Source organism: Octopus bimaculoides, chromosome 1 (genome assembly GCF_046866305.1).
Source record: "Octopus bimaculoides isolate indiv1 chromosome 1, ASM4686630v1, whole genome shotgun sequence".
NCBI lineage: Eukaryota > Metazoa > Mollusca > Cephalopoda > Octopoda > Octopodidae > Octopus > Octopus bimaculoides.
Genome location: NC_142928.1, coordinates 77,920,646 through 77,936,072, shown reverse-complemented (window position 1 = coordinate 77,936,072; position 15,427 = coordinate 77,920,646). Strand labels below are relative to the sequence as shown.

Below are 15,427 nucleotides of genomic sequence, written 5' to 3'. Positions count from 1 at the left end.
CGTTGTATGTGTAGAAGTATGTGCTTTTCTACTTATATGTATCTGAGGTACATCATTCTAAACTACATACATGCATACATATAGCTGCACTATAATATCGACATCAAAGAACCAGACATTGCGTAATTTAAATAGCATTACTTATGTATGAAATTTACTTTCGGAATATTTCAGAACGAAATATGAAGCAATCTATTTAGAGACTTTAGATGTAACTCCGCCTACTTTAGATGTTTACAACCATAAAACGAGTAGACAAGGAGGCCTCTACATGCTCACTCGACCTGCAAGATATAGCAGATAAACTATGCTCATAACACAACTTGGCGTCTTACAAATAGGAAGAAAACCTTGTATAAGGAATGTTCAGGTACGAAATGTCGAAGTGTGGAATATGCATTGACGTAGATTCACTCGATGGGGGATTTATTATGGCAGTTTAACCGCAGCAACAGCAGCAATAGTAGTACCTGCAACAACACCCCCAGTAACAGCAATTATAACAAGAGCAGCCACGTCATTTTTACTTCTGGATTAAAATACTTTCAAAAAAATTGGACGAGTTTTCTCTTTAGCAGTATCAATACACGCACGCACACACATACACACACACACACACACACACACACACACACACACACACATCAATTACTTTATATTTTTCATGTATCCCTGACGTTCAGTTGAAATTGCTGTTGTTATTATTGTTACGATGTTGTTGTTTTGAGGTTGCTGACTCTCAGTTCACCTTTGATTCACGGATTAGAAAAAAAAAAAGAAAAAAAAGAAAAAGAAAAGAAAACAACTTTTTTCTGCATTCTGCGATTACGACTCATTGTCGTAATATTAGTTTCCTATTTTGTGACGTTTGGGAGTGATTTGAGAGAATTTGGCTGTTGTTTGACTCAGATCGAACGATTTCGTACAGACATCCTCGATCGTCTGTCTTTCATCATGTTATTATCATTGCTATTGTTGTTCAAGTTAATTCAACCTTGTCATATTCAGGCAGAATCAGCTTGATAAAGGGTGTGACAATTACACAGGCATTATAAACAAATATATACTTTAAGAGCCCGGTTGTTGTCAATACAAAGAACTGTAACGGAGATTAGTGATGGAGTGATTAGTGATATATGTATGCTAGAAGTCATTGTCTGCGTTTCTTCCGGTGTAACTTCCGGCATATCATAACGCACTGATGAAGACACGAGAAACTGATACAGCTGAGCGCTATTACACTACGGAATCGTCTGCTGTACTCTGTGTATGCTTCCGTCTATCTCATTCTATATATCAAGCGTCTCTCTGTGCTGAGATTTCTCTTAATTCTTTGTGTATTGCAATCTCTCTCTCTCTCTCTCTCTCTCTCTCTCTCTCTCTCTCTCTCTCTCCTCTCTCCCAGCAGCCCTTTTTCCCCTCTTTCACTACTTACTCTCACACAGCTAAAGTGTTCTACACGTGAAATACAGATACGAAACATCCCTGCTAACAACCGTGTACATACATTCATGTAGACATATACATTGTTTAATTGCAGTCTTTGAATGATGTAGAAAATTTCACAAGTTTCAGTTTAACTCGATGCGCTGACGGATGTGTTTTCTGTTTCATATACAACGTCAGTTTTTATTCATTTTTGTCTATGTCTGTATTTAGCCTTCGATGAATGAATGAATGAATCAATCAATTAATCATTCAATCTATCTATTTATCAAGCTATATGTCTGTCTGTGTCTGTCAACCCATGTGCCTGATTGTTTTTTTACGTGTTTCAGTCACTGGATTGCGGCCATATTGGGGCAACGCTTTGAAGGGTTTTAATCAGACGAATCGATAGCAGGATCACTTTTGCCGAAAACCTAATTTAAGTGGCCGTAAAGAAAATCGGTTGTGAAGTGGTGGTGAGGGACTAACAACCACAAGCATATTCATACATTATATATAAATAAACGCATACTCACACACACACACACACACACACACACACACACACACACACACATACAGACACATATGGTTATGCCACAAGTAATATCTGGAGTTTAAATAATGAAAACAAATAACCAAGTCTTACATTTTAATAAAGCTTTATCATCAATATAGTTGCAATGATTATGTATGATATCTTTCCATCACCTCGTAAGCTTTTTAATCTGATATTAGTGAAAAGCCCTTTCAGTTTTTTAGTGAAAGACCATTTTGATAAAAGACACCTTTTCCATCACTGGTCAGAAGTCTGTTCAAAAAGGGCGAGATGAGTTCACCGGAACGAAGAGAAGAGCAGATATCCATGCGGTTGGCTTAAGACAAATAATGAGGCACCAATTTTCCGAGTTTTGGGACTTTTCTAAGCTATTAAAGATGGCAGGGAACAATTGTATGGCTTGCCAATTCTTCAACTGAAACTGCATGATTTTTTTCAGGTTCTGCCAAAAGGAGCTTGCCATCAAACTTAATTGGACGTCCTGTTCGGGCCTCATCTTCAAAGCTGAAATCTCCACGTCTGAATTTTACAAACCATCTTCTGTAAGCTCTTTCATTCAGACACTCTTTTTCATAAGCTGAGTGAATATTTCGAGCTGCTTCAGCTGTAGAGTACTCCTCTTTCTTAAACTCATAGAGTATTGTGTGTTTCAGATGGTCCTTAGACACTTCCATGTTTGAAGAATTATTAATAAATGATTATCCTGTAAAATAAAATTTAATTAGTTCATATATGTCCAAATATATATAAATATTACTTGATGTTAAAGAGTTTACAAACTGAAAATATAGAACTCCGGACATTACTTATGATATATATATATATATATATATATATATATATATATATATATATATATATATATAGACTTCCTTTAGTTTCCGTCTACTAAATCCACACGCAATTGTTTGGTCGATTCGGCCAATAGAAGAAGACATTTGCCCTAGGTGCCATATACTGTGGGTTTGAACCCAGAACCATGTGGTTGCGAAGTAAACTTCTTACTACTCAGCCACGCCCGCACCTGTCTATCTATCTATCTATCTATCTATCTATCTATCTTCGACGGTAAGTCAAAAGTTATTGGGTTGTCCGTAAAGTTCGTGCCGAGTTTCCAAAAGGTTCTTCTCACTCAACTCATGTGGTACCCAAACATCGTAGCGATTTGTGTACCCAAGCTTTACTAGGTGCTCATGAAAGACGGATTTTGATAGGTTGAGGCATTCTGCCAATTCTCGGGTTGTGCAATGTAGGTTATTCTCAATTAATGACTTGATTTGGTCATCATCTGTAGTGGGTGGTCGGCTTGATCACTCTTTATCAATAAGGCTTCAATCTCCAGCTCGGAACCTTGCGAACCACTTCCGTACAGTTCTTTCGGATAAAGAAACATCACCGTAAACTGCACATATTTCTTTGGTTGCTCGTGAGGCATATTTCCCTTTACGGAAAAAGAAAAGCATCAAGTGCCGAAAATGAATTTTCTTATCTTCCATTTTAAAGGATTACAGAATTAACACAGGTTATAGGATCATAAGCATTCTTCCACGAAAAGATAGCTTAAGCTGTGCTCTAAAGAGAGCACATATGTAGTCAAATCCTATTTTATGGACTCAACCATGTTCTACAACGAACTTTCCAGACAACAAAATATATGAACTCTCATTCCTGTAACTTATTAAAACAAAAGCAGGGATAGAACAATTTCCTCATTGTTTGATATAGTCTCTTTGCTTTTCGAAGCACTTCTTCCAGCGATGCACAAAAATGCTTCTTCCATCAGAAAATAACTTTTTCAGCTGGTTGCGCAGCCATTTATGCACATATTATTGTACTTCTTGGTCCGTAGCAAATCGATGACCTGGTAAATGATGTTTCAGCTATATACAGGCTGTTTCAGCAACACAAAACACAATTGTTCGATGATTTCAATTCTATGGACAGATGAATGTGGACGTTCAGTGTCGTGCAAGAATAACACTTAACAATAGACCTCAACATATTGCACGAGTTATTGCTTGTAGTTTGCTGGCCAGTATTTCTGAATAGACAACAATGGTAACTGTTGAAGACTTTTCTAAGCAGTGTCTCAGTATATGCCCTTTTGTGGCCCCAAAACCGGTTAGCACCTCTGTGGGAGAGATTATATAAATGACCAGAGAAAAAGAAATTATGTACTGAACTTCGTTAGCCTTCGTCTGCTATAGAATGCAATGTACTCATATTCGAGTGCATTGCATCTCCGAACTCGAAAGGTAAAAGTTATTTCCAGAGATATGTAGATTTAATCAATTTTTTTATATATGTGGATTCAGATGGGCAAACGATGAACTCACTACAAATAACTATTCATACGCATGCAAAAAATAAAAAAAATGTACATATGAGTGGCCATAAAGAACCGAGACAAAAATATGGAAATAGAAACAGAAAGCGACAGAGATGAATATATATATATATTTATATATATATATATATATATATATATATATATATATATATATATATATATATATATATATATATATACTTTGGGTATAGTAGAAGAGTTCAGCAAAAAATTTAGATTCAGATGAATATGGTACTTACATTCAGGCACCAGAATTTAGTATTGTATTATCCATACAATTTTAAAGTGAGGGGACTAAAATCAAAATAAGCCACAAGGGCATGCAGAGGTAATGCAGTACGATCGTTTCATGCAACTCCATTTAATTGAACAATGCAATCATTACATCAATTTAAAATGCAGAGCAATCCTCAACTGCACAAAGACATAGAATTTAATTAAGTTAGAACAGATGGACACATTAGGATAATTATACCTAAAATCTCCAAGAAGTTAAGGAGATAGACAAACAACATGTTGTCTTCACACACACACACACACACACACACACACACACATATATATATATCACTGAACCAAGAATGATGTGGTTCGGAAGGAAGCTTTTCACCACACAGTTACGAAAAGCCAGTCGTGTATATGCACGCGCGCACTCACACATACATTAACCAAAAACCAAATTCTTGTGTATATCTAATTATGTATATATATATATATGTGTGTGTGTGTGTGTGTGTGTGTGTGTGTGTGTAACACACCCCAGCAGCCATGAAACATCTACCAGCATGTAAAATTTTGTACACGAACTTTCAAAATTGATATCGTGAAAGATTAGTTTATTTCAATTTATTTTCCCTTTTCTTACAGCAAAACTAAATTGACTTAAACAAAATTGAAACCGCTAGCACATTTTGATGAAAATATATTTTCTTTAGTTTATGTATGATAAAGTTATCAAAATATTTGCTGCTTTTTGATATATATATATATATATATATATATATATATATATATATATATAGATGTATAAATCCATTTTCACACACACACACACACACACACACACACACACACACACACACACACGCGCGCGGATTGTTGGCGATATTTTTCTTCTTCATTTCCTTTTGGACTTTCTTATGTCTCTTGTTTCCGAAGGAGAGCAATGCCCGAAACGTAAAGCAATCACTCTTTCTTTCCTTCTCTGAATGCCTCATTAATATTTTGCATGTACTACGTGCTCGCGTTGTTTTTTTCTTGTCTTTCTTCACTGCTTTTTTTTTATTAGGTCGTCAAAAATAAAATTTGTAGAAAACAAGAAGATGTTTGCAAATGTTTTATAAACACAAGGAATAGTTTTATTCATCTACGTATGCAACCCTATTGTCAATACACCCTTGCCATTTCAGCGATAGCTTGTCCAGCCCGGAACTGTAAAAGCCTGGAAATCTAGATTCAATAAAATCTTGGAAGGACTGTTTTACAGTATCGTTGGAATAAAATTTTTTACCTATCAAAAAGTTATCCAAATTCTGGAAGAAGTGGTTGTTAGTAAGGGCACGATCAGGTGAGTGTGGTGGATGATGAATAACTTCCAACTCCAACTCCTATAATTTCACCAATGTCATTTTTGCGATGTGTGGTTTGGCGTTGTCTTGCAATAAAATAGGAGTGGGTCTGTTGACTAATCTAGGCTGTTTTTTGTGAGTTTCTGCATCATTTGGTCCAGTTGGTTGCAGTATACTTCGGCTGTGATTGATAAGCCAGGTCTAATGAAATCATAATGGATCACACCTGCGCCAGACCACCAAGCACACACCATCAGCTTATTTTGATGAATTTTGCTTTTGGGGTTGTGTTTTTGGTGGTTCGTCTTTGTCTAACCATTGTGCTGAACGTTTACAGTTGTTGTATTCGATCCATTTCACATCACGTTACAATTCGATTAAAAAACGATTCATTTTTGTGACGAGAAAGTTAGCGTGAACATTGTGTAACAAGCATAATTTTATTTAATACGGTTTATTCGAATTATTTATGTAATACTTATTTCAAACTGAAAAACTTCACAAAGCGTTATTCTAAGATTGTCGTTATGGATCTTCGAGTAATTATGATTGCAATCATATGGAATTCGGACAGAAGAAATTCTCAAAGTCCTTCCCTATGTACAAACCTATCTATACATGCATATGCTATGCGCTATTCAGAAGATATCTATAGGTTTTAGTCAAAGCTGTGTATCATACCTATTTATATACAATATGGTCGGAAACAGAAGTTGATGGAACAGCTAAACTGGTTTTAAATCCCTATTGGGAATTCATTAACGATGAGTATCTTCTTTGCCCTCTGAGGTTCTGCTTATTCATACAGTATTACTAAGGGCTAAAGTAAATCAGAGAGATTTGCATTTCCAATGTGTTCTTCCCAGTTAATTTGATTACTAAATTACAGGTGCATTTAAATTGGCTTTTGTCTTAGTCTTATAATGTGCTACAGAATGTATCTATTTATACAAGGCAATACAGTTTGTAATAGATATGCATAAACATATCTTTATATAAGAAATAATTTGTGAACTGAAAAAGAGCGTATAGCCAGAATAGTTTTAATCCTGTACTGAGATTGTCAGCGACCGATAACTTTGGGTAAATGCTCGTGGAAACGCAGCTTGTCTATTCACGGCTACTAGTGTTTTAACTAAATCTGTTATACCTGTTAGAATATCTGTTGACGATGACATTGCTTATAAATAATTTTTTCTTAATACTGTTTGCTGCATATATTGTTGGCAACAACCTTTAGATATATTCTGTATTCTGGAAAAACATTATAACACAAACACTGTTAACTCACTACGTGTGTGTGTGTGTGTGTGTGTGCGTGTGTGTGTGTGTCAATGTGAGTGTTTGTGTGTGTATGTCTGATATGTCGTGTACATATTCATATATCTATATTTATATTTGTATGTATGCACACGTGCACATACGCACACACATACATACATACATACATACCTATATACGCACATACATAAATACACATATAAGTAGGTAGTAAGCAGACTTCTTAACTTCATAAATATTCTTTGTTTTATCCGATTTAACGAAGATGTTCTTTGTTATAACATTGATTTTTTTGTGTAGGTCATCTTAGAATTTGTTAATGTATTTTTTGAATTTAAGGTTATCATGTTAAGAGCTGGATGAGAACATGGGTGGGAGGAGATTTTGTTGTTTGCGGTCCATAATTATGTTATCTGATTTGTCAGTTGAGTTTTTCTCGAATAAATAGATTTTTCATTTTCTTCTTTCCACGAAATTTACTGTTTTCTGTAATAAAAATTTAAGACAGTCTTCATTGTTTGTATAGGTATACTTTTAATCGAGAATGAAGTTTCGAAGATTTGCATCTCTATTAGTTTCACAGCCTGTTTTTTTGGAACTTTCCTTTCTGAAAAAAACGAAAGTGCATGTTTTATATCTTTAAAATGTTGGATTGTTACAACGCCCAGTTTTGTATACAGTGTACTTAGCAAAACCAGCAAAGACACAACTATCACTGACCACCTACTATGAACTATTCTTTTCTACCCTAGGCACAAGGCCCAGCTCTGTACTATGGTAATTCATGTGTTTTTCTTTACTTATAGTGACTAGGTTATTCCATTGGTCATATGGGAGTGGTGTGCCAATATTACCAATTCCCTAAAACATCTCCCATTTTAAGTTTTTCTGAGGAAGTGTCATTTTATTTAGCAATAATATTTGTTATATTCACCCCAACCTCTGATTTTTTAGTTAATTTTTTTCTTTTCGTACAATTTAATATTTTTTGCGCTTGGCATCAATTTTCAGGAACTGTGTGTTTTCTTTTCCTCTCACTTCTACACTTGAGTTCAATGACCTGCAGTGGCGTTGGTACTTGGAATGCATCGTACAACCATTCCATCGGTTCCTTCAAATTCTTTGGTTCGCTTTTCGCGAATCTCTTTTTCAGTTGGTTCCTCTGTCTCTCTTGTATGACTTTGCTACTTTTTACCCAATACATCATTTTACCTATGCATTTGGTAATTGCGCCATCTTCCCAACCCTGTTTCCCATTCTTGTATACCCTCATATAAACCTTTTGCACCAACTTTAAAGAATCTTGCTATGTTTTCTTGGCACTTTTCTTTTCATGCCAGGTAGAAATTTATCAAATACTGATTTTACTTTCCTTGCAAACATCAGCTCCGCTGATGAGTTACCTGCTAATGTATTCGGATTTGGTGTCACGCGGTACATTCTGAAGAATTGATGCAGAGCTACCTCATCCGTGATTTGCTTATTCAATTTTCTAAGGGCTCTTTTGAAAATATCGACAAAGCGTTCTATCTATCCGTTAAATTTGGGATAGTATGGCACAATAGGTACATGTTCTACGGCGAAAGTTTCACGAAATTTTAAAAAATTGCTGGACACAAATTGCGTTCTATTTTCAGACTCTATTTTGTCTGGGATGCCAACATTGCAAACAATTCATATAAAAAATTTACTACAGTTGAGGCGGTTGTTTTTTTGCACTTACAAATTTCAGGTCATTTAGAGAAACTATCAACTGCCACTTAGAAGGAGGACCATTTAAAGGACCAGCGAAATCGATGTGCAGTCTCGACAACAGAACATCTACTTTTGGTCGTGGTTCAATTTTTATAGTGGATAATTTTGCTGCTAGAGCACATCCTCTACAGCCTTTCACCAAATTTTCGATTTCTCTGTTTATTTTTGGCCAGTATACACAACTGCGCACTAAAGCTTTCATCCTTGAAATACCTGGATGTCCAACGTGAAATTCTCTGAACGTTTTCTTTTGTAGCGTTTCCGGTATCACTACTCTCTGTGCATACATCAGTACACCATAACATTTTGAGTATAAGTTCATGTCTTGGTTTTGTTTCGCACCAAACCTCTTCCTATTTTCTTTTGCTGACCTCAGTGTTCTTTTTGTTGACCAGTGTTCTTTTTGCTTGCTTCATAAACTTGCCTTTTACCGCATTCCGCTTTTTATGCTCCAGGGACACCGACAACTCTCGTACCATGTTCAGCATCACATTTTTCATTTCACCTTCTGCTCTTAGAGCTGTGATTAGCGTCTCTACGAATGGCTAGCTGTGTTTTGGTATCAGTCTGGACAAACCATCCACATTCCCTTGTTTTTTTCGACAGTAAGTACTCCATTCTGTAGTCATAATTTAATAGTATAGTGCCACATCACTGCCGTCTATTTGCTGTGTGCGTTGGGATTCCTTTTTTTGGAACCATAAGTTGTCAGCAGTGATCGGTTTGCAAACAGAAACGTCTTCCATGGATAAATCTATGGAACTTCTTGACACCAAATATGATTGCCAACGCCTCTTTTTCTACCTGACTATAATTATTTTCGGTTGGCCATAACGACTTTAACCCATGGGCTATAACCTTTTTATTGCCATCGTCGTATTTGTGCAAATGTACGGTTCCTACACCGTACTTGCATCTGTAACCAGTATAGTAACTTTGGATCGAAATGTCTCAATGATAAATCCGATGTTAGAATAATTCATAATTCGTCGCACGCCTTCTTGTATTTATCCGACCAACACCATTTTGTATACTTTTTCAGCAGATGATTGAACGGAGCCCTTACATTATGTATGTTTGGAATGAATATTTGTTAATAATTTATCAAACTTAAAAATGCCTGCAGCATAATTACTTTTCTTTCATGTGGGCATATTCTTTATCGCCGTTACATTTAATGGATCTGGTTTTTTCCTGTCTTTGTCAATTACTTGTCTTAAGTATTTAATTTTATTCAACAAGAGTGACTGTGTGATAAGGAGTGGGTGTGTGATAAGTAGCTTGCTTACCAACCACATGGTTCTGGGTTCAGTCCCACTGCGTAGCACCTTGGGCAAGTGTCTTCTACTATAGCCTCGGGCCGACCAAAGCCTTGTGAGTGGATTTAGTAGACGGAAACTGAAAGAAGCCCGTCGTATATATGTATATATATGTATGTGTGTGTATATGTTTGTGTGTCTGTGTTTGTCCCCCCAACATCGCTTGACAACCGATGCTGGCGTGTTTACGTCCCCGTAACTTAGCGGTTCGGCAAAAGAGCCCCATAGAATAAGTACTAGACTTACAAAGAATAATTCCTGTGGTCGATTTGCTCGACTAAAGGCGGTGCCCCAGCAAGGCCGCAGTCAAATAACTGAAACACATAAAAGAGTAAAAGAGAGTAAGAGTATGAACGCACATTTTCCTTCCTGTAACTCGAACCCGTATTCGATTATTTTCTCAAATACTCTTTTAACGTGTTCAAAGTGTTGCACCTGTGATTCACTCTTTATTAAGATATCGTCTAGATAGGCGCTAGCGAAATCACAATCACTCAGCATTGCATTTATTACTTGCTGAAATATGGCACGAGCCACTTTTACACCGAAGGGAAACCGCTTAAATTTGAATAAGCCACGGTGTGTATTAATCATTAATAAATGTGAGCATTCTTGTTCTAATTGTATTTGCGGATATGCCGCCGAGAAGTCTAATTTTGAGAAGATTTTCCCTCCATTCAATTTTACAAACACTTCCTCCGGGTCGGCAGTGGGAATTTATGTGCGACTAAACAATTATTCAATCCTGTTTAAAAATCTGTACAAACTCTTAGCTTGTTATTCTTCTTTTTCACGCAAACCGTCGGTGCTGTCCAGTCTGCATGGTCCGTCTTTTCAATTAAACCAAGACTTTCCAGTCTTTCAAGTTCTTTGTTAACCTGGTCTATTGCTACGATTGTTACATTCTTATTTGGCCTAAATACAGATGATGTACCTTGCTTTACAACAATCTTAACCTTTTGTTTTTGTACAACTCAATTCTTCCAAGAAACATCTGGAAATAATTTAAAAATTTTTTCTTCAAGTCCTTCGTCCTCATTTGAACCTTTGAAAGACCCAACTATATTTCCACACAGAACGCTTATGGGCGTATCCCACAATTTGAATAGTTCCATCCACTCTGTGGCCAATAAATTAAGTGAAACTTTTAATACGTATATCTTTGCCTTTTTCGTTAGGCCTCGAAGTGTTACACTACCTACGAATTTATCGAAAAAATATGTTTTTTCCCGTAACACCATGTGCTACCTTTTTTTGATCTAATTCATTTCAACTTACCGATATATTTCCAAGTTATATCGTTTAAAATAGTGATATCACTACCAGTGTTCAATTGCATTTTAACACTTGTGTTTCTGATTTTCACATTCACGAATTTCCTCATCGTTATATTACCAATTTCTTCTGATGATACACTATTTATTATTTTTCTTTTCTTCTGATGTTTTTTTCATTTTCGTTCTATAGTGCGTCTTTTTATATCCTATATTTCCACAACGAAAACATTCCGCTTTTTTAAATAGAAAACTGTTCGTCAGTTGCATACCTTCACATGCAAAACATGGGTTTATTTCGTGACTTTTGTAGTGTTTATTGGAAAATACTTCATCACTATTCTGACTAGTTCGTGCTTGCTTTGCTTGGAAACAATCTTTACATTCAAATTCCTCTGTGTCGTGTCTTATTTGAATATCCATTCACAGTCTTCTGACACTTGCTCTAGGGTTACACTCTGGTTTTGTCCCAGCTTTGAGAGAGTTCTAGTTCTAACTTCTGCGTCCTTTTCGGCAATAAGTCCCTGTGTAAAAATCAGGCATTTGAAAATATGTAGCGTTAATTCGTCCAGCATAAACTTCTCGCATTCCTTGTTAACTTAACCAGCATATGTGACATAGTTCTCGTCGTTGTTTTTCTCTGTGTTCAGACACTTCCAATGTGTGTTGTTCAATGAGCATTTTTCAATGAAAATTTTACACAATATATTGTGTCATTAAAGTCTATGTTCGAAGGTTGTCTTTGGAGTGCATAATAACTGTATCGTTTATGTTCTGTCGCCGCCAGTTTTCTCAAGATGAAGCGTGTTTTCATCTCGTCGACCCAATCTTTACATCCTTTCTCAAAGATTTGCTCATATCTTCTGTAGTATGCTTCGAATATAGCTCCTTCGTCAGGTTCGTATTTGAACTCTGTTATGAAGTTCGCGACATAGTCTGGCGAGAACACTTTTTCTGACTTTCCTTATGACTTCAGCAATAGCAGCATTTGTTGCTGTAATATTATTTGTTGTTGTTGTAGCTTCTGTTGTTACTCTTGCAGTTACATCTTGGTGATGTTGTTCTTTCAGTCACTGTTTTTGCTATTTTTTTTTTTTTTTGCAAATCGAGCAAACTGGCCAACAAATTTCCCGTAAGTTTAGGATTTTTTTTTCATAAAATTCGCACGGTAAAAACTTTTGTAAGTTTATCTCCGAGTTTCTATTAACTCAACATTAATTCGTTTATCCTTATCAATTTTATTAATTCTTCGTGAGTTGTTTAGAATCGCGTCGCCACTGTTATATCCTTAAAATGTTGGATTGTTATAACACCCACTTCGTTAAACGGTATACTTAGTAAAACCAGTAAAGACACGACCGTCTACTATGTACTTGGTACTTCACGCACTTCTCTTTACTTATGATGACTAAGTTATTCCGTTCCTTACGTGAGAGGAGTGTACTGTTATTACTAATTCCCTACAACAAAATGTTATATTAAAGTTATTATTTACATGCTAGTTTTAAAATACTAACAAACTTTTACTGGCCAAATCCTTAATTCTGACTCACCCATCTCGTTAATTTCTGCAACCGTGACAGTGACTTTGTGTCTCACAGAATATATATTACGTCTCTTTCGTTTACGTGGATAGCAGCCGTCATAATACAAACCACACTCACCCGAGCCAACCAAAAAGACTGTACTTCTTACCGCTTTCCCTGCAATCATCCTATTCTCATCTGCTTTTATTTTCCACTCCAATTCCATTATCTCATTATATCCCTCCACCATATGAATATAGGTGATCTCTGTTTCTTCCAGTCTGATCCCATTTCTTTCCCCATTCATAATCCACTTCTTATCTAATTCAGTCGGTGGTACTGGTCCATAAGTGATTTACTGGTCCATAGCGCTTTATCATTCAGTTCTCCTACATCCCCTGAATCTTCCCCGTTTTCACTCCCATCCATTCTTTAATAACACTACCTATATTAGAAAAGTCAATCATCCCACCATCCACATTTCTGATTACTTCACGAGCACCTCTACCTGTGTCATCTTCTGCTGGTTATTTCACGTGCACATCTACCTGTGTCATCTTCCCTCTGTAACAACTTGCAGATTCGTCAACTGGAAGATTCGTCAAAGACCCTCGTTATATCCGCACGGATAAGAGACATTTGACACGCGCCATTTGCGCTTCACATTTATCTCAACAGAACATCTCACAATATTTAGATTCGTCCTGCACAGTACATCCACTAGGCTTCACAGAAAAGTCTTTTAATTTTCTATCCAAACTTACACCTCATCCGCATCGATTACTAACCCCTTTTCCGCTCACATCTCCCCTACACACTCTCGCGCACACAACATACGAAATCAGCCATTAATGACATAAAACATAACAATATTCGTATCAAATATATGGACACACACACATACACATATTACAATACGAAACACATTTCTGTACCTACATACAGATACACTTAGTCCTGTACACATAACAGATACACAAGCACATACATACATCTGCAAAAACGTACATAGAACATGTAGATGTCTATGGACATTGAATTCAATAATTATTATTTCAGGTATTACTAAGCATACGAAAGCATAAGCGAACTTACAACACAATGTGATTCATATATTTCATCGAAACACACACACACACACACACACACACACACACACACACAAACATACATGACACACGTGTGCGCAGGTACACGTATACACACACACTTACACTCAGATTTATACATACAGTAGACATACACAAGCATGCAACTCATATTGATCACACACAAGATAACTACTTATTCATTCACGCAAAAAGATGCATACACGCATACACATTCACCAACATGCACACAAATGCTCGCTTGTCCTCTGGTTCGCTCTCCCGTGAAAAACGACCCCAATTTCTCTGAGCTTTATTTCCTGTTAAACAGCAGTCAACCAAGCATACGAGTAACTCGTGGTTTGTCTATATAGAATTACTCTCCTCTTTTTTTATTCTTCATCTATACTCTAGTTTCTCTTCGTCTTTCCTTCTCTTTTTCCTACTCTCCGAAGCAGGGCAGTGTCCGAAAAGTTGAAGTTATTTACTCATTTCCTTCTCTCAAGCGACAGTCGAATAGTAGTGTTTGCGAACTTATTTCGGTGTTTTCGGTTTTTGATTTTCGCAAGAAACACACACAGACACAAACACACACAGACACAAACACACACACCAACACACACAAGCACACACACACATGCGCATACATTTATTTATCAGAAAGTCGAATGAGAAATTCATGTTACAAAAAAACATTAATCCAATATTAAGTATTAAATAAAATACTCATGGATAAAGATAAAGTGAAATTTTACTGAACACATATTTCCAATTGACAATTTTTTCATACTAAAAGACAGTTACAACAACTATTATAGTGACGTTTTCTGGCTGGTAGACACATATGCACATATGTAAACTCACGAACACAACACACACAAGTTGCAGTGAGTATGCACACACACACACAATATATATGTACTGAAAGGTTTATTTAGGACAACGATCGTTTCGGCTTACTTCTGCACAGCACCCTAATGCAAGGGGAACTATATAATGGAATCAAATGCACGCCATAATGCAGGAGAAACCTCCTCAGGCCACATAAAGCGGTTCAGGGTCATAAGATGTACATTTCGCTGATATTTGTGGCAAGATGATGATGGTATAATATGCGTGTTAGTAGTTAATCTATTTGAGAACGTCCAGCAATGAAAGTGCACTACCCCGGTTGATATCTGGTAGCCGCAATGGACATTCCCATTCTACTTTAAAGTAGGCATATAAAGGCATGTATATATATATGTGGCTGTGTGGTAAGTAGCTTGCTTACCAACCA

General features: G+C 36.4%; 1 protein-coding gene across 1 annotated transcript; it reads right to left on the bottom strand.

Annotated features, from left to right (window-relative positions):
• Positions 1–2,358: 2,358 nt before the first annotated feature.
• On the bottom strand, positions 2,359–2,661 carry LOC149137594 (histone-lysine N-methyltransferase SETMAR-like). The gene has a single exon (XM_089366328.1). It carries the CDS (start codon positions 2,659–2,661, stop codon positions 2,359–2,361), a length of 303 nt encoding a protein of 100 aa, XP_089222454.1.
• Positions 2,662–15,427: the final 12,766 nt, after the last annotated feature.

Excerpts from the sequence above, each read along its gene's own strand:
- LOC149137594 (XM_089366328.1), bottom strand. The coding sequence starts at position 2,661 with ATGGAAGTGTCTAAGGACCATCTGAAACACACAATACTCTATGAGTTT.